This window comes from Excalfactoria chinensis, chromosome 28, assembly GCF_039878825.1.
Source record: "Excalfactoria chinensis isolate bCotChi1 chromosome 28, bCotChi1.hap2, whole genome shotgun sequence".
NCBI lineage: Eukaryota > Metazoa > Chordata > Aves > Galliformes > Phasianidae > Excalfactoria > Excalfactoria chinensis.
Window position 1 is genome coordinate 1,063,632 of NC_092852.1, and position 17,972 is coordinate 1,081,603.

The window sequence follows — 17,972 nt, forward strand, 5'->3', positions numbered from 1 at the left end:
TCCATCATGGCGCTGCTCCGGCCTGGTTCTGCCCCCTCTGACTATAAGGCCCTGAGCTCCGGGAGCCGCTCGGAGCAGGCCGTGCTTCGAGGCCTGGCCGGACGGCGGCTGCCTCCGGTATCACAGACCGAAATGGCGCCGGAACGGGAAATGTCCGCGTCCCGGTTGCGGGCCGGAAGGCCGCGGTCACCGCGCCCGGCCCAAGGACACGCGCAGAGCGCGTGCGCCGCCGCTTCCGGTGCCTTGCTTCCGGCGCCTTGTTCCCACCCCTTCCGGTCAACCCACTCATCGGAGCGCCCAATCCGCGCGGGGTGTTGCTAGACAGCCAGGCGCAAGGCCCAATCGTGTGGAGGCACAACGAGCGCCGAGGCACGTCCAACCAATCGGAGAGCCAGAGCGGGAGGCGCGGGTCGGCTTTTACCCAATGGGAGCGAGCGGTGGGCGGTCGTACGCGCGGAGGGCCCGCCCCCTGCGGGCCGTGTCGGGCGGGCGGAGCGCAGGGCTCAGTCGGCGCCGCCATGTTGGGGCTCGCGGGTCGCTGCTCCGCCGCCGCCGCCTCCGCCGCCCTCCCGGCGCTGCGGCGCGCGGCCGGCCCGACTCATGGCTTCCTGCCGCTGCTCCTCAGCCGCGGGGCCGGTCCGGCCGCCGCCGTCGGTGCGCGTGAGTGCGGAGCGACCGCGGGGTCACCTTGCGGCCTACGCGGACGGGGGGCGTCGCGGCCGAGCGCCGTTCGGAGCCCCGTTAAGGCGGACGGGCCCTCAGCGCCCACCTCGCCCCGCTCTCTCCTTTAGGCCGGGATCACGCGGCTCAGGCCTCACCCGCCGCCAAGGCCGGTTCCGCCACCGGGCGCATCGTGGCCGTGATCGGCGCCGTGGTGGACGTGCAGTTCGATGAGGGGCTGCCGCCCATCCTGAACGCGTTGGAGGTGCAGGGCCGGGAGACGAGGCTGGTGCTGGAGGTGGCGCAGCATTTGGGTGAGCGGGGGGGGGTGAGATGGGGGGGTTATGAGGTGGGGGTTGATGGGGGGGGGGGGTGATGGGGGGGCGGGGGGGATCCTCCGGTGACGATGAATCGGTGACTTTCGTTCTTCTGAGCTCGGTGAAGCCCCACGTGAAGGTCTGAGGAGGAAAACGGGGCTGAGATGATGCGGCGGCTGCTGGGGGCTGCGCTCCACAAGGGCTGTGTTTGGGGCTGGTTTTTCCCTGCACTGTTTTGCCCTTTGGTGCCTCTCCCAGCCCAGTGTCCCCTTGGAAAGGCTGGGAGGACACACAGTTGTCCCCAGGGTCACCCCGAGGGCACTGCGGTAACTCTGCCCTCCATAGGGGAGAACACGGTGCGCACCATCGCCATGGACGGCACGGAAGGGCTGGTGAGGGGGCAGAAGGTGCTGGATTCCGGTGCTCCCATCCGCATCCCAGTCGGCCCCGAGACCTTGGGGAGGATCATGAACGTCATCGGGGAACCCATCGACGAGAGGGGCCCCATCACAACGAAACAGTGAGCGGAGCTGCAGGCCGGGCCGTGGTGCTGTTTAGGGTCTGGCAGCAGTTGTTGTCCCTAAGGGATCCAAGGGAATTGCTTTGGTTCCTCATTCTGTTCCCTCTCGTGCTGCAGGTTTGCTGCTATCCACGCCGAAGCTCCTGAGTTCGTGGAGATGAGCGTCGAGCAGGAGATCCTGGTGACGGGCATCAAGGTGGTGGATCTGCTGGCTCCCTATGCGAAGGGTGGCAAGATTGGTACGTAGCCCCCAGGGGTTGTGCCCACCATGAGGCTCATCCCCACACAGCAGCTTCCTTCAGTGATGAATAACCCTTTGACTTTCGTTCTACTGAGCTTGCTGAAGCAACATTTGTTGTCTGAGGAGGAAATGGGTGCAGGGAGACCCCCCCAGGGTGGGCTGGGTTGGCTGCAGGCTGAGCGGGGTCACCTTTATCCCTTCAGGTTTGTTTGGAGGCGCCGGCGTCGGCAAGACGGTGTTAATTATGGAACTGATCAACAACGTGGCCAAAGCTCACGGCGGTTATTCGGTGTTTGCCGGCGTGGGGGAACGAACCCGTGAGGGCAACGATTTGTACCACGAGATGATTGAATCCGGGGTCATCAACCTGAAAGATGCCACTTCCAAGGTGGGTGAGACCCGAGCTGGGTTGGGGGGCTGCCGGCACAACGGCTGTGCTGATGTTGGGTCTTCTCTTGTGTCAGGTCGCTCTGGTCTATGGGCAGATGAATGAGCCCCCGGGTGCTCGTGCCAGGGTGGCTCTGACTGGGTTGACGGTGGCAGAGTATTTCAGGGACCAGGAAGGCCAGGACGTGCTGCTCTTCATCGACAACATCTTCCGCTTCACCCAGGCTGGCTCAGAGGTCGGTGCTGCCCCCCCATCAGCCGCCCTTCATCCCCACAGCATCACTGCCCTTCAGGTGGGCGCTGCAGGTCGTCTCACTGTCTCTATTCCCTCCCAGGTGTCAGCTTTGCTGGGCAGAATCCCCTCAGCTGTGGGTTACCAGCCCACTTTGGCCACCGACATGGGCACCATGCAGGAGCGGATCACCACCACGCGCAAAGGCTCCATCACCTCAGTGCAGGTAATGCCGGTGCTGTGTCTGCTGGGCTGGGGACCCCACAGCGCCCACCTCTGTCCCACGGTGCCCACCTTCCCCCCCAGGCCATTTACGTGCCAGCAGATGACCTGACAGACCCTGCCCCCGCCACCACCTTCGCCCATTTGGACGCCACCACCGTGTTGTCTCGTGCCATCGCCGAGCTGGGCATCTACCCTGCTGTGGACCCTCTGGATTCCACCTCCCGAATCATGGACCCCAACATTGTGGGGCCTGAGCACTACGACGTGGCTCGGGGTGTGCAGAAGATCCTTCAGGTGAGTGGGGAGGGGATGGAGCAGCGACCCCTGGGGGGGTGCATGAAGCCCCAGCTGCTCACTGCCCTCTTTGCCCCCCAGGACTACAAGTCCCTGCAGGACATCATTGCCATCCTGGGCATGGATGAGCTGTCTGAGGAGGACAAACTGACCGTGGCTCGGGCCCGTAAGATCCAACGCTTTTTATCCCAGCCTTTCCAGGTGGCCGAAGTCTTCACCGGCCACATGGGCAAATTAGTGCCCCTGAAGGAGACTATAAAAGGCTTCAAGCAGATCCTGGCAGGTGAGGAGGGGGCAGGGGAGGAGCTGGGGGGCCTTGTGCTGGGCACCGGCTCCCCCTACAGCCGTGTTCCCCCTGCAGGTGAATACGACCACCTCCCGGAGCAGGCCTTCTACATGGTGGGGCCCATCGAGGAGGCGGTGGCCAAGGCAGAGAAGCTGGCTGAGGAACACGCGTGAGCTGGGGCCGCCTTCACCCCTCCCGGCTCCACGTGGGGCCGAACCCCAAAGCGAAATATTTAAGGTTTCCAATAAAATGTTGGTGAAAACAGCCCGGGCCCAACGTGCCGAGGAGCCCCATCCCCACACAGGGGGGGGGGTCTCTGCCCTCCCCCCATCCCGCTGTGCTCCTTTGGGGGGGGTGAATTTATACAGAGCTGTGCCCTGGGCTGCATCCAGCTGCCTCTGTGGGGCCTCTCCTTTTGGGGGGCGGGTTCTGTGCCCACCCGGTGAGCCCCCCCTTGTGTGAGGCTGCAGGATGGAGCGGGGGGGAGGAGGAGAGCGGTGGCAGCTGCCTTCAGCGGGGGGGGGGGGGGGGGGGGAGAGGGGGCAGGTCAGCCCACCCCCCCTTACCCTGCCGAGCAGCACAAAGGGCTCCCGCCTGGCCCTGCCAGATGGGGCTTTGTCTGCGGGTCCCGGGGGGGCAGCCCAGGCCCGCCCTGCGTGGGAGCAACGAGTCCCGAGCGCGGGGGGAGGCGGCCGAGCGGTACCGGAGGGGGGGGGGGGGGAAACGGGAATGGGGGGGGGGTTCCCTCAGTGCTGCCCCCCCCGTCAAGCCGCAAAACGCTGCGGTCCCTTTAAATGGCGGCGCGTCCCGTGAGCGGGGGGGGGGGGGGCGGTGCTGACATCACGCGGGGCTGCGAACACCGGTACGGAACCGGGCGGCCCTGCGGCACCAGAACCGGCACCGCACCGAGGTACGCGCCGCCTGACGCCGGTCCCCGCCTGCCCCACGGTTGAGCCCCCCCCCTCCAAGCCGGGATCGTGGCTCCGCACCGGCCGAACCCCCCCCTCCTTGTGCCGGTGCCGGTGCTGTCAGCGGGCGGCGCAGTTGCCGCTCCCGGTTGATGGCGGTGGGAGGCGGCGGCCCCACGTGGGGGATTCCCCCCCGCCCTCCACGACCCTCCGGGGGCGGAGATCCCCCCCCACGTGGGCGCGCGTCCGCCCCGCGCTGACGCCGCCGCCGCTCCCGGTGACGCCACCGCGGTGACGCGGGTCGGAGGGCGGGGCGGGGACCGCCCGGCGGCGCGCGGCGCTTCCTGCTCTGCGCCGCTCGGCCCCGCTCCGGTTCGGCTCCGCTCTGCGGCCCGGTCCGCTCGTTGGGGCCGCGCCATGCCGAGCCGCCTCCAGCCCCGCGCCGCGTGAGCCGGGCCCGAAGCGGCGCCGCCAGGTGCGGGGGGTCGGGGGGGGGCGGCGGTCGGTAACGGCGGGGGCGGCGGTTGGACCTGCGGGGCTCCCCCCCCCCCCTTCCCTCCTTCCTCCTCCTCCTCCCGGTCGTTCCCCGTTCCCCCCCCACGCACTTTCCCGCAGTCACCGTCCCGGTTCCCCCCCTCCCTCCGGTTGGATCGCGGCCTCTTCCCGGCGGTGGCTGCCCGCGGGGCTCCCGGTGCGGTTCGGTTCTCCCGGTACCGGACCCCCCCCCCCCCCCCCCGCAGGAAGCGGCCGAGAAATGGCAGCGAGCGCCGCGTCGCCTTGTTTTGAAGCGGCTCCACGAACGGCGCCGTTACCGGGGGGGGGGGGGGGTCAGGAGGTGGGAGTGGGGGGGGGAACGGGGACAAGTTGGGGCAGCCCCCCCCCCCCCCTTCCTCCTTTCCAGCCTCGTTTCTCCCCTCCCGGCTCCGGTTTCAGCCGTGGCCCAATTCTACGCTCTGCCGGCAGCGGGCGGCGCTCCGCTTGGGACAGCCCTTGGGGGGGGGGGGGCTGGGGGGGGCACAGCAGGACGGGCCCGAGGTCCCCCCCCCCCCCACTCCGCTCTCGTTCCCACCCTCTGCCTTTATTCCCCCCCAGCAGCACCTGCCCGGCGCTGCCCCCCCCCCCCCCCAGCCCCTCTGTCCTTCGGTAGCCCCGGAGCATCATTGGGGGGGGGGGGATGGAAGGGTTCAGCTTTAACCTCTCGCTCGGGGCAGCCCCGGGGGGTTGGGGAGGGGGGGGGGGGGGGCGATGTGTCACCCCTGGGGGGGGCCCTGGAGGTGGAGGTGTCCTCGTGGGGCCGTGACGAAATCCGTGCCTGGGTTACGACACGGCCCAGCCGGGCGCTGCGGAGATGGTTCGGTGCCGTCTGTGGTCCTGGGGGGGGGGTTGGGGGGCGATGGGGGAGGTGAGGGGGGGGCTGCGGGGGTCCCTTGGCGTCCCCTGGGAGGTGGCACCGCGCGGTGCTCCCAGCTGCGGATTGAGGCCGTCCCCATCGGAGCAGCTGCGGGCGATGTCCCTGGGGGTGGGGGGAGGGGATGCAAAGGAGGTGGGGGGGGGATGGGGCTGTGAGCCCTCCGGCACCGCTGGGCTATTGGAGGGGTGGGGGGGGGGGTCCGAGGAGCGGCCATCCCAATGCACAGCGCCGGGAGCTGCGGTGCTCCTGGGGGGGGGGGCGGGTTGTGCCACGTCCCTGCAAGGTCACGGGCACGTTCTTATGGGGGGGGGGGACCCACCGGTGCCGTGCTGGGAGCCTATGGGGGGGGTGGGGAGTGATGGGACCCCTCTGTGTCACCCCCAGGTACAGGGGTGACTGTGGGGCTGATCCTGGGGGTCGTGGCACCACTGTAACCCACCCCCCCAACCCTTACAGCCATGGACACCGATAACCATTTTGGCTTTGGGGGTCTTCCCCCCCCACCCACTGCCTCAGGACTGAAACCCAGCACGCCTTCCTCAGGGGACAGCCCGTACAGCAACGGGGCCGCGCTCAGCTTCCCCCCACAGGGGAAAAGTGAGTAGAGGGGGAAAGGGGGGGGGGGGTCCATGCGGTGGGGGGGTCCTGGCTCTATGTCCTCCTGTATTGGCCTCATGGGCTCAGAGGGCTGGAGGAGCACCCAGCACAGTGGTGGGGTCCCGGTGGGGTTCTCTGTGCACCCCCAGCCTGATCCGGATGGGTTGGGGTCTCTGTGTGTGGGTCTGAGCTGATCCCCATACAACCCTATGGTGGTGCCGCATGTGATCCCATCTCCATCCCATCTCCATCCCCACCCCATTAACACCTTCACGTCTCCTCCTCCCTCAGGTCTGAACGGGGCTATGAATGTCAACGGCTTCTCTACTGTATCTCACACCACTACTTCAGGGACCTTCACCTCCAGCACTCATTCCTCGGGGCCCCCCCACCTCCATCCCTACGACTGCCTATGGGATTACACTCAGTTCCAGCCCCCCGGCGGCCTCAAGGACGGCGGCCTCACTCAGTTCCCCCTCAATGGGGTCTCGGGGGGCTCCCGTCCCTCCTCCCCTGGACACAGCACCAACCTTCGGGCTGCGGGACCGGAGCTGTGGGGCAACGGAACCTCCGGGTCTATGGGGCTGAACTTTGACTCGCAGGAGCTGTACGATTCCTTCCCCGAGCAGAGCTTCGAGCTGATACCCAACGGCCCCACCAGCTTCTATGCAGCCCCGCAGCCGTCCCCGATGCTGGGCTCCGGAGAGACGCCCTTCCCTTTGCACGAGGAGGAGCTGGGGGGCGACACGGACGATGCTGAGGCCTCCAAGGAGCTGCCCCCCCCCATTGCAGAGAACGGGGCCGGGCTGGTGGGCAGCATGGAGCTGGAGGACACGCAGCCAGGTAGGAGCGCAGCTATGGGGTCGCAGGCTTCATTCACTGCTATGGGGTTGGGGGGAGAGCTGGGGGGGGGTCTAGGTGATGAGCGGCCATGTTGGGGGGGGAGGGGGGGTGATGGTGGTGCCCCCCCCCAGCTTTGCTCGCGTTGCTTCCTGCTCCCCGCAGACCTCAAGCTCTGCTCCTACAACGGCTCGGCGCCCACCGCGGCACCGCTGGGTCGGGACAGCCCCGGTCTGAGCAGCCCGACCGGCACCGGCCTGGGACCCGCATCGCCGATGGGTGCAGCGCTGGAGGACGCGCAGCTGCTGAGCGAGGACCCGCTGGAGCCGTTCGAGGCCTTGGCCAGAGGTGGGGGGGGGTGTTGGGACTTAAGGGGGGGGGGGGCTGCGGTGCCGGCGATACGGAGCCGGGGGTGGCCGCGTTGGGGCGGGCCGGGATCGGGCCGGGATCGGGTCGGTCGGTCCCTCCTCCCTCCGCTCCGTCCTCCCCTTCCCGGCGCCGTGACGAAGCTGTTCCTGAACTTCCGCGCTGCTGAACGTCGCCGCCGCCGCTCCGGCCATTTTGGGCTCCGCTTCCCAACGGAGGGGGCGGGGCCGGGGGCTGCGAGCTGCCTTTAACCCCTCCCCTCCCGGCGGCCTTTGAGGAGGGGGGGGGGGAACAAGGGGGGGGTGGGGGGTCGCTCATCCCCTCTGCCGTGTGTGCTGTGTGCCCCCAATACACTCCAACACGGGGGTCCCCATTACTGAGCTCTTTGCATCCCCCCCCCCCAGACCCTGACACTGGTGACCTCTATGCGATGGATGAGACGCAGCTGGTGGGCGACAAATCCCCCCTGGACGAAGCCCCCGACGACGCTCCCGGCCCCCCCTTACCTTCCACCAGCCCCCCCCTACACGCTGCCAGCCCCTTCAGCCTGATGCCAGCCCACCGCCCGGCCCCCCCCCCCGCTGCTGCCCAGCCCCGACTCGCCGCCCCCCCTTGCACGGTACGTGGGGCACCTCTATGGCATAAGGAACACGGCGCTGAGCCCCAGCTTGGTGCTGGGCAGGGGGGGGGGTTGCAATGGGGGGCAGTCGTGGTGATGGTGCTGAGTTTGGCCCTGCAGGCAGCAGCCCGGAGCTGAGCAGCAGCCATGCTGGGCCGGAGCAGTCGGGGGCTCTGGAGCTCAGCGCTGCACTGGAGCCCGAATCCCCGTGTCCTTCTGCTGAGGAAGAGGAGGAGGAAGAAGAAGAAGAAGAAGAGGAGGAGGCGGCTGACAGCTGCACTGAGGCTTCAGCTGCTCCAGAAGGGGAGAGCAAAGAGGCGGCCGCCCCACTGAGCACATCGGTGGGAGGTGAGGATGGAAACCCCCCCCCCCCAACCACCACCACCACCACCCTCACCTCCAGGCTGGGTGCCCCCCCCCCACACCCTTAGAGCTGTATCCCCTTCTGCCCTACAGGTGACGTCCCACGCAGGCGCATTGCCACCCCCGAGGAGGTGCGCTTCCCTCTGCAGCACGGGTACGTGGTGCCCCCATATCCACATCCCCCATAGGGCCCCATATCCACATCCCCATAGTGCCCCCATATCCACATCCTATGATGTCCCCCCATATCCACATCCCCCATAGGGCCCCCATATCCACATCCCCCACTTGTTGCCCCCATATCCACATCATCCCCTGGTGCCCCCATATCCACATCCCCTGTGATGCCCCCCCCATATCCATGTCCCCCTTGATGCCCCCTCATATCCACATTCCCCCCATGTTGCCCCCATATCCATATTCTCCATGATGCCCCCCCATATCCACATCCCCCATAGTGACCCCATATCCACATCCTATGATGCCCCCCCCCATATCCACGTCCCCCTTGATGCCCCCCCATACCCACGCCCCCCCCCTGGCTGTGTGGGCCCCCCGCTGAGCCCCCTCTGTGTGCAGATGGAGGAGGGAGGTGCGCATCAAAAGGGGGAACCATCGGTGGCAGGGAGAGACGTGGTACTACGGGCCGTGCGGGAAGAGGATGAAGCAGTTCCCGGAGGTGATCAAGGTACAGTATAGGGGGGGGGGGGGGGGCTCTGAGCAGCCCCCCCAGCTCCACCACAGCCCCTCATCGTCCTCCTCCTGCCCCCCCCCCCCCCAGTACCTGAACAGGAACGTGGTGCAGGATGTTCGCCGTGAGCACTTCAGCTTCAGCCCCCGGATGCCGGTGGGGGATTTCTATGAGGAGCGGGACACGCCGGAGGTGAGCTCTCATGGATGCCCTATAGCTCCATGTGTGATGCCATAGGGGTTGTGGGTCGCTCCCTATTGACGTGGTTACCTCCTATAGGGTCTGCAGTGGGTGAAGCTGAGCCCTGAGGAGATCCCTGCCCGCATCCAGGCCATCACTGGGAAACGTGGCCGACCCCGTAACGCCGAGAAGGTGAAACCCAAAGAGCTGCCAGCTGTGAAGCGCGGCCGCGGGCGACCCCCCAAGGCCCGGATGGTGGATCTGCTCAGCAAGACGGATGCGAGGCTGCTAAAGAGGCTGGAGGCCCAAGGTACCCCCCCGGCCCACAGCCCACCCCACAGCCCACCTGCTGTCACCAACCACCCCCCCCCCCCCTTTGGTTCTTGCAGAGGTTCTCAGCGATGAGGACAAGCTGAAAATGAGTAAAATCAAGAAGAAAATGAGGCGGAAGGTAGGAGCGAATGGGGAGCGGGGAGGGCTGGGTGGCTGATATAGAGCCTTCCCCGGCTGGGGGGCACAGAGCAGCCCCCTGCCCCAGCCACTGATCTGCTCTTATTCCCCCCCAGGCCAAGAACAAGCAGAAGCAAGAGGCGAAAGCTCCCAAAGCCAAGGAGGCCAAGAAGAAGAGCAAGGTGAGGCTGCAGCAGCCGTGGGGGCAGGGAGGGAGGGAGGGGGCTGGAAGGGTCACCCACCCTGGGATGTATTTCTAGGCCAAGGAGAAGAAAGGCAAAGTGGAGAAGGGCAAGGACAAGGGGCGGCCCAAGGAGAAGAAGGGCAAAGGGACGCGCAGGGTGGACAAGGGGCTGCTGGCCCAGCGGCGCCTGGAGGAGCGACAACGGCAGCAGCTGATCCTGGAGGAGATGAAGAAGCCGACGGAGGACATGTGCCTGGCGGACCACCAGGTGGGGATGGGGAAGGGGCTCCGTCAGCCCTGACCCCGCTTTCCCTGCCCTGACCGCCCCGTTTTGCCCCGCAGCCTCTGCCGACCTTCTCGCGCATCCCAGGCCTGGTGCTGCCCAGCCGTGCCTTCTCCCACTGCCTCACAGTGGTGGAGTTCCTGCAGAGCTACGGCAAAGTGTTGGGCTTCGACCCCAGCAGGGACGTGCCCAGCCTGAGCACGTTGCAGGAGGGGCTGCTGGGGGTGGGCGGCAGCGCCGGCGCCGTGCAGGACCTGCTGGTGAGGCTGCTGCAGGCTGCGCTCTACGACCCCGGGCTGCCCCCCTACTGCCAGGTAATGCCTCTGCCGTGTGTCCATTCCCTGCCGTGTGTCCATCCCCTGCCGTGTGTCCATCCCCTGCCGTGTGTCCATCCCCTGCCGTGTGTCCATCCCCTGCCGTGTGTCCATCCCCTGCCGTGTGTCCATCCCCTGCCGTGTGTCCATCCCCTGCCTTGTCTGTCTGTCCCCCCATCCCCTGCCCTGGGATGCCGTTGCTGCCCATGAGGTTGCAGCTGCTGCAGGTTGAGAGCTGCATTTCGGGATGTGCTGCCCACACTGCAGCCCCATCTGGGGACGCCCCACTCCAGGCTTTGGGTTTTCATCATCATAGTATCATAGATCACAGCATGGTTTGGGTTGGAATTGACCCCAAGGGTCACAAAGCTCCCAACCTCTCCCCATTTCATACCAGCTGCCCAAGGTCCCATCCAACCTGACCTCAAACACCTCCAGGGATGGATGGGGCACCCCACAACCTTTCTAGGCAGCACCTCCCCACTCCCATAGCAGCCAACCTAAACCTTCAAGCCATTTCCCCTCTCCCTGCTGTTATCCACCCTTTCCAAGAGCTGACTCCCCCCATTCACATCCTCCCCACGCCGTCCCCTTCCTGCTGCCCCATAACACCTCTGTGTTCCCCTGCAGTCCCTGAAGATCCTGGGTGAGAAGGTGTCAGAGATCAGCCTGAACCGGGACACCGTCTCGGAGGTGCTGCGTTGCTTCCTGACGGCGCACGGGGCCGAAGCTGAGCTGTGCACCAGGCTGCGCACCAAACCCTTCCAGGCGCTGCTCCCCGAGCACAAAGCTGCTATCTTGGCCTTCCTGGTCAATGAGCTCAACAGCAGCGCCCGCATCATCAGGTGAGTGTAGAGAGAAAGGGTTTGGGGGGGGGGATGCTGGCTGTGCCCCCCACCGCACGGAGCTGAGCCCCCACCTGGTGTGCGTGCAGTGAGATCGACAAGACGCTGGAGAGCATGTCGGCCTACAGGAAGAACAAGTGGATCATCGAGGGACGGCTGCGAAGGTGGGTGGGGAGGGGGCTGTGCCATAGGATGGGGTATTGCCATGGGGATAGTGCTATGGGATGGAGATAGGGTTGTGCTTTGTGGCAGTGCCGTGCTGTGGGATGGGAATGGTGCTGCCCCATGGGATGGGGATGGTGCTGTGCCATAGAATGGGGATGGAGCAGTGCTGTGGGGCAGTACCATGGTGTAGGATGAGGATGGAGCAGTGCCATGGGGTGGGGATGTGGCAGTGCTGTGGAATAGGGGCAGGGCTGTGCCATAAGACATTGCTGTGCTGTGGGATGGGAAATGGGGCTGCGTTCCCCAAACCCTTCCCCCTGACTCGAGGGGCTCTGGGCACGGAGGGGGCTCCGCACGAGGTCTCCGCTGTCACTGCGCTGTGTCCCATCAGGTTGAAGATGGCTCTGGCCAAGAAGACGGGCCGGCCCGAGTCTGAGCTGATGGCACTGGAGGACGGACGACGCCGGCGCAGCTCCCGCCTGTGTGAGGAACCCGGGCTGGAGCTGGAGGAGGAGGAGGAGGGTCGGGGCCGGCGCTCCCGCAGGGACGAGGAGGTGATGTGGGCATCGGGGTGGGCTGGAGGGGGGGGGGTCTCAGGGTCTCCCCTGGTCCTGATGGTCTCTCGCTCCCCCCAGGCTGACACATTGGCCTCCAGCATCCCTGAGCTCGAGCGGCAGATCGAGAAGCTGGCTAAGGTGAGTGGAGGCACAGGTCTGTGGGTGCCCATATCATGGCTGTGACCCCCCCCCAGGCTGCAGCCCCTCACCCCGTGCCCTTCCCACAGCGGCAGATGTTCTTCCGCAAGAAGCTGCTCCACTCCTCGCAGACGCTGCGGGCGGCTTCGCTGGGCCAGGACCGGTACCGACGGCGGTACTGGGTGCTGCCCCACCTGGGGGGGATCTTCGTGGAGGGGGCAGAAGGTGAGCGGGGTTGGGGCTGGGGGAGAGCTGGGGACCCTCACGGTGCGACCCACCCTCATTCCTCCCCCCTTAGTGCCCGAGGAGCACCCGGAGGAGCCCCCGGAGCAGAAGATGCTGCGCCCGGTGCCCGCGGTGAAGGAGGAGCCGCCGGACCCCGAGGTGCCGGTGCCGGTTCCCCAACGGGTCACCATGAACTGTGTGGCTGCACGTGCCCGGGGAAGGCCGCGGAAGAGCAAAGAGGAGCCGCCCACCCCGCTGCCCGTCCCCCTGCCTGTCCCCCCACCCATCCCCTCACCAGCCCCCCCATCCATCCCCCCATCCATCCCCCCATCCATCCCCCCGTCCATCCCCCCCAAATCGCCGCCCATCAATGGGGCTCTGGAGGAGCCGCTGACGCTGGGGCAGAGCCAGCACGACCTCAGCCAGTCTGCCTTCCTGTCGTGGCTCAGCCAGACGCAGCCCTCGCTGCTCACCAACTCAGTGCTCACCCCGGACAGCAGCCCTGGAATGGGGGATGTGGGGCTGCCACCCCTCGAAGCCTCGTCTGACCCCACGGAGGAGGAGAGCAGCACAGAGACTGCGGATACGCAGGGGCCGTGGTTCAGCCCTCTGCCCCGCGATGACCGAGTCCCCCACACTCCCTCCTCAGCTGAGCCCCCACCTCCCCACAGGGATCAACCCCACAGGGATCAGCCCAAGGCCTCGGCCAGGCAGGTGGGTGCTGCGGTGCACGGGGGGGGGCTCTGAAGAGTGATGGGTGGGGGTCCCCTACTCACCGTGCTCCATCCCTACAGCTGAATGGGCTTCCAGCAGATGACCCCACCTCCCCTCTGCTCGCCTCCACCCCGGTCCCTGCCGGTGCCAGGGCCCCCCCCGCCTGTCCCCGTAGCCGGAACAGCCTGGAGAAGCTGCAGGACCCCCCAGGGCAACCCAAACGCCGGGGGAGACCCCCTACCAAGTTCTTCAAGCAGATGGAGCAGAAGTACCTGACGCAGCTGACGGAGCAGCCGGTTCCCCCCGGTGAGAGCATCGCCCTGGGTGGAGGAGGGGGGGATGGAGGGGGGGTTGGGCAGCTCTATGGGACCAATGTTCGCACGGTGCTGCCTTGCAGAGATGCGGAGCGGGTGGTGGTGGCTGCAGGACCCCGAGCAGCTGGAGGCGGTGGCACGAGCTCTGCACCCACGGGGCATCCGGGAGAAAGCTCTGCACAAACACCTGACCAAGCACAGGGAATACCTGCGGGAGGTCTGCCTGCGTGCTGCTACAGGTACGGGCTGGGTGCGGGGTGTGGGCTGTGGGGATGGCTCTGTGTCCCCCCCCCTGCTGACCCCTCTTTGTGCCCCCAGACCCCATCTTCCACCCCCGCCCCGAGACAGCCGCCGTCACCGCCGCATCTCAGGAAGCGTTGGCCCAATGGTCGGTGATGGAGAGGGCGTACGAGGCTGACCTGTCGGTGCTGCAGTGGGTGGAGGAGCTGGAGCAGCGTGTGCTGATGGCTGACCTGCAGATCAGGGTAAGGGGGGCGTTCCAGGGGAGGGTGGGGGTCTCTGGGTATGATGGGCGCCCTTGGGTAGGGTGGGGGTCCCCGGGTAAGGTGAGGGCCCTTGGGTAGGGTGGGGGTCTCTGGGTATGATGGGGGGCCCTTGGGTAGAGTGGGGTTCCTCAGGTAGGTGGGGGACCCTGGGTAATGTGTGGCCCCTCAGGTAGGCCAGGGGTCCCCGGATAGAATGGGAATCCTTGGATAGGTGGGGGGGTCCTTGGGTAGGTTGGGGGTCCCTGTGCACAAGCGGAGGGTTCCAGCCCCACAGGAGGGTCTCAGCCCCACAGGAGGGTCCCAGCCCTGAGCTCTGCTGTCCCATAGGGATGGACGTGCCCCAGCCCCGACTCCACGCGCACCGACCTGCGGTACTGCGAGCACAAAGTGGAGCCTCTGGAGGACATCACGGTGCGCAGCCGGCGGGACGGGCTCCCCCCACGCCGTGAGGACACCAACCCTTTGGACCTGGCAGTGCTGCGGCTGGCGGCGTTGGAGCAGAACGTGGAGCGGCGCTACCTGAAGGAACCGCTGTGGGCAGCGCACGAGGTGGTGCTGGAGAAGGCGGTGCTGAGCGGCCCCGAGGAGCTGAGCCCGACAGAGATGTGAGTCCCCTCCCCACCTTTATACGCCTGTGGGACCCCCCCGGTGCTGTGCTGAGCTGTGTGTGTGTCTCCTTCAATCCCCCCCTTTTGCAGTGCCTATGAAATCACCCCCCGCGTGCGGACGTGGCGGCAGACGTTGGAGCGGTGCCGCAGTGCAGCGCAGGTGTCGCTGTGCATCCACCAGCTGGAGCGCTCCATCGCATGGGAGAAGTCCGTCAACAAAGTGGTGAGAGTGCATTGCAAGCATGAAAAAGGGGGGGGGGGGACAAGGACCACAAGGACCACAGGGACCACAGGGACCACAAGGACCACCATTCTAAGCCCCTCGACCCCCCCCCTTTTCCAGACGTGCCTGGTGTGCCGCCGTGGGGATGATGATGAGAACCTGCTGCTGTGTGATGGCTGCGACCGCGGCTGCCACCTCTATTGCCACCGCCCGCGTATGGCTGCCGTGCCCGAGGGCGACTGGTTCTGCTCCGTCTGCGTCTCACGGGTATTTTGGGGGGGGGGGGTCCGGGCTTTGCGGTGCCCCCCATTGGGGCTGTGAGCTGTTGGTGACCCCAGTTTGTGTCCAACCCCCCTTTAGGCACAGCAGTACCCAGAGCCCCTCACCCCGCGGAGGGGGAAGAAGCGGAAGCGGGGCCGTGTGCCGGGGGGGGGCCCAGCAGAGGAGAACGGCAGCCCCCCCCGACGCAGGGTGGCATCGCGGCGACCCGATGGGGCATCCCCAGCCAAACAACGGCGTTCAGCCCCCCCCCGGGGCCCACCCGGCGACCTGACCTTCTGCGAGTGAGTGTGGCAGGGCCAACACAGGGAGGGGGGGGGGGCATCCCTAGAGCCCCCCCCAACACCCAGCGCTTGTGTTCCCCCCCCCCCAAAGGATCATCTTGATGGAGATGGAGGCACATGAGGATGCCTGGCCCTTCCTGGAGCCTGTCAACCCCCGCCTGGTGCCCGGCTACCGCCGCATCATCAAACACCCCATGGACTTTGGCACCATGCGCGTGCGGCTGCTGCGGGGCGGGTGAGCATCCCCACTATATCCCCCCCCCCCCCCCATCTTTCCCCTGTCTGCACCCCAGTCTTTCTCCTCTGCATCCCCTCCATCCTCCCCCTATATACCCCCCCAACCTCTCTATCCCACCATCTCCCCTATATACCCCCCCCAATATCTCTCTCCTATATCTCCCCCCAATGTTTCTCCCCTATTATACTCCCCCCCCAACACCTCTCCCCTCTTATATACCCCCCCCCAACATCTCTCCCCTATTACACAACCCCCCCATCTTTCCCTTTACCTTCCCCTCCATACCCCTCCATATACCCCCCCACATCTCTCCCCTATTATATACCCCCCTAACATCTCTCCCCTCCTATTTACCCCCCCAACTCTCCCCTTACCTTCCCCTCCATACCTCTCCATATCCCCCCCCGCATCTCTCCCCTATTATATACCCCCCCCAACATCTCTCCCCTATTATATGCCCCCCCCAACATCTCTCCCCTCTTATTTAACCTCCCCCCATCTCTCCCCTTACCTTTCCCTCCATACCCCTCCATATCCCCCCCCAAAATCTCTCCCCTATTACACAACCCCCCCATCTCTCCCCTTACCTTCCCCTCTATACCCCTCCAACATCTCTCCCCCATTATATACCCCCCACCCCACCATCTCTCCCCTATTATATGACTCCCCACCATCTCTCCCCTCTTATTTAACCCCCCCCCCATTATCTCTCCCCTTCCCATCCCCTCCCCACCCCGCTCACTGTCGCCCCCTGCAGGTACACGAGCGCAGCGCAGTTTCGTGCTGACGCCACTTTAGTGTTCGACAACTGCCGGACCTTCAATGAGGACGACTCAGCCGTGGGCCGCGCCGGGCACAACATGAGGCGCTTCTTCCAGAGCCGATGGGACGAATTCTACCAGGGACCCCCCCAGCACTGATGCTACCTGCTGACCCCCCCCCTTTACACACACACACACACACACCCCCTCCCCATACCCAGGGCCCCCCCCCCCATCCCCTCCCCATCCATCCCCTTTATACCCCCCCCCCCCATCACACCCACAGAGCTGTGTAAGCCAAAAAGAAACAAAAAAAAGACAAAAAAAATCAAATACCACAAAACCCAACAAAAAAAAAAGGCTTTTTTTTTTTTTTATTTTGTTTTTTGTTTTGGGTTTTCTTTTGGTTTTTTCTTTTAGATGGAACAGAACCCCCCCCCCCCAATCCCCCTCCTCATACCTCCAACCAACAAGGAAAGCAAATAAACCCCCCCCCCCTTCCCCTCCCTGCTGGGTATATTTAATAATAGCAATAGTTCGTAGTGAATGTCTCCATGCATTAAGGCCAGTAAAGTGGACTTAGCACCCCCCCCCCTTCTCAGCGCCCCCCCCCCCCTCCCACCCCCTGCAGACACTTTAATGGAGGGCCCTCCCCCCCCTCCCCGGTGCGTCCCTTCTGCTGTAGGACCCCCCCCCTCCTCCCCCCAACCTTAATTGCACCGGGGTGGGTGCTACCGCCCCCCCCCCCGCCCCCCCCCGCCCCCCCCCTTACCCACCCACCTGGCTCCAGGGACCAAGGGGGTGTGTGAGTGGGGGGGGGGGGGGGCAGCCCTTCTCCTCACCTCTACTTCTCAGGAAGACCCCCCACCCCCCCCATGGGACCCCTCAGGGACGCTACTGTACCCCCACGGGGGGGAAAGGGGGGGAGGGGAGGGGGGGGACACCTTCCTTCCCCACCCCCACCCCCCCCCCGGGACTTGAAGCCTCAGGCAGGAGCTGCCCCCCCCCTCCACCACGCTGGGAGGGGGGGGGGGGGGGGGTGCAGCACCAGGTGGGATTTGGGACCCCCCCCCCCCCACCTCCCTTGATATCCCGGGGTCATAAAGTGCCCCCTCCCCCTCCCCCCCCGCCGGTCAGGATATACGGGTACTGCTCTGGGGGTCGGCAGCCGGCATGGAGGGGGGGGGTGGTGGCTGTGGGGGGGTCCCTGACCCAACAGAGCACTGAAAACAACTCACCTACCTGGGAGGGGGAGGGAGGAAGGGGGGGGGCTGTTGGGGGGGGCGGAGCCAGACCAAGCCACGCCCCCTCCCCCAATTCCCCCCCCTCCAATCCAACCCCTCCCGTCTTAAAAGTAGCCTTTTATTTTCTATCAGAGAAAAAACAACCCAACAGAACCGAAACCTCAGAAAAGTCGGATTTTTTTTTGGTTATTTTTGGGTTATTTTTGGTTGTTTGTTTTTTTTTTCGCTTTTGAGATAAAAAAAAGAAAAAAAAAAGAAAAAAAAAAAACAACAACACCCCCCCCCTTCACACTCCCCCCCCCCCTTTAAAGCGGTGGGAATTAGAGGCTGTTTGAACTGACTTTGTACAATGCGGATATATTTATATTTTATTGAAGGACGGCGCCCCCCCCCCTTATTAACCCCCCCCTCTGGGAACCTCCCCCATGAACCACCCCATGAGACCCCCCCCATCAACCCCTCCATCACCCCTTCCCTATGAGCCCCCCCCATCAACCCCTCCA

At 65.6% G+C, this 17,972-nt stretch overlaps 2 protein-coding genes and 2 non-coding genes across 4 annotated transcripts; all 4 read left to right on the forward strand.

The window, feature by feature from the left end:
* The first annotated feature begins 501 nt into the window (after positions 1 to 501).
* On the forward strand, positions 502 to 3,427 carry ATP5F1B (ATP synthase F1 subunit beta). Its single transcript, XM_072357953.1, has 10 exons — positions 502 to 660; positions 792 to 974; positions 1,323 to 1,497; positions 1,615 to 1,736; positions 1,942 to 2,126; positions 2,203 to 2,361; positions 2,461 to 2,583; positions 2,664 to 2,876; positions 2,958 to 3,159; positions 3,238 to 3,427. Exons 1-10 carry the CDS (start codon positions 519 to 521, stop codon positions 3,333 to 3,335), a joined length of 1,602 nt encoding a protein of 533 aa, XP_072214054.1. The 5' UTR covers positions 502 to 518; the 3' UTR covers positions 3,336 to 3,427.
* Positions 1,055 to 1,127, forward strand: LOC140263337 (small nucleolar RNA SNORD59). The gene has a single exon (XR_011905897.1). It is a non-coding gene; the product is annotated as a small nucleolar RNA SNORD59 (small nucleolar RNA).
* On the forward strand, positions 1,793 to 1,865 carry LOC140263336 (small nucleolar RNA SNORD59). The gene has a single exon (XR_011905896.1). It is a non-coding gene; the product is annotated as a small nucleolar RNA SNORD59 (small nucleolar RNA).
* A 955-nt stretch (positions 3,428 to 4,382) lies between the features above and the next one.
* BAZ2A (bromodomain adjacent to zinc finger domain 2A) lies at positions 4,383 to 16,467 on the forward strand. Its single transcript, XM_072358121.1, is given in 30 exon segments — positions 4,383 to 4,545; positions 5,938 to 6,078; positions 6,370 to 6,921; positions 7,084 to 7,266; positions 7,689 to 7,855; positions 7,857 to 7,903; positions 8,028 to 8,251; positions 8,360 to 8,420; positions 8,846 to 8,954; positions 9,048 to 9,149; positions 9,237 to 9,447; positions 9,527 to 9,588; positions 9,704 to 9,769; positions 9,848 to 10,039; positions 10,114 to 10,368; positions 10,999 to 11,213; positions 11,303 to 11,377; positions 11,770 to 11,932; positions 12,014 to 12,073; positions 12,163 to 12,298; positions 12,372 to 13,012; positions 13,093 to 13,318; positions 13,410 to 13,565; positions 13,645 to 13,811; positions 14,160 to 14,437; positions 14,531 to 14,663; positions 14,784 to 14,930; positions 15,024 to 15,226; positions 15,318 to 15,461; positions 16,222 to 16,467. Coding segments are annotated over 29 exon segments (5,277 nt in total). The 5' UTR covers positions 4,383 to 4,545; positions 5,938 to 5,939; the 3' UTR covers positions 16,385 to 16,467.
* Positions 16,468 to 17,972: the final 1,505 nt, after the last annotated feature.

What these genes read in the sequence shown, in the direction of transcription:
- ATP5F1B (XM_072357953.1), top strand. Translation starts at nt 519, where the DNA reads ATGTTGGGGCTCGCGGGTCGCTGCTCCGCCGCCGCCGCCTCCGCCGCC. An exon ending in TCACCCAGGCTGGCTCAGAG is followed by an intron (nt 2,362 to 2,460) that starts GTCGGTGCTGCC and finishes ATTCCCTCCCAG; the next exon opens with GTGTCAGCTTTGCTGGGCAG. An exon ending in CTTCAAGCAGATCCTGGCAG is followed by an intron (nt 3,160 to 3,237) that starts GTGAGGAGGGGG and finishes TTCCCCCTGCAG; the next exon opens with GTGAATACGACCACCTCCCG.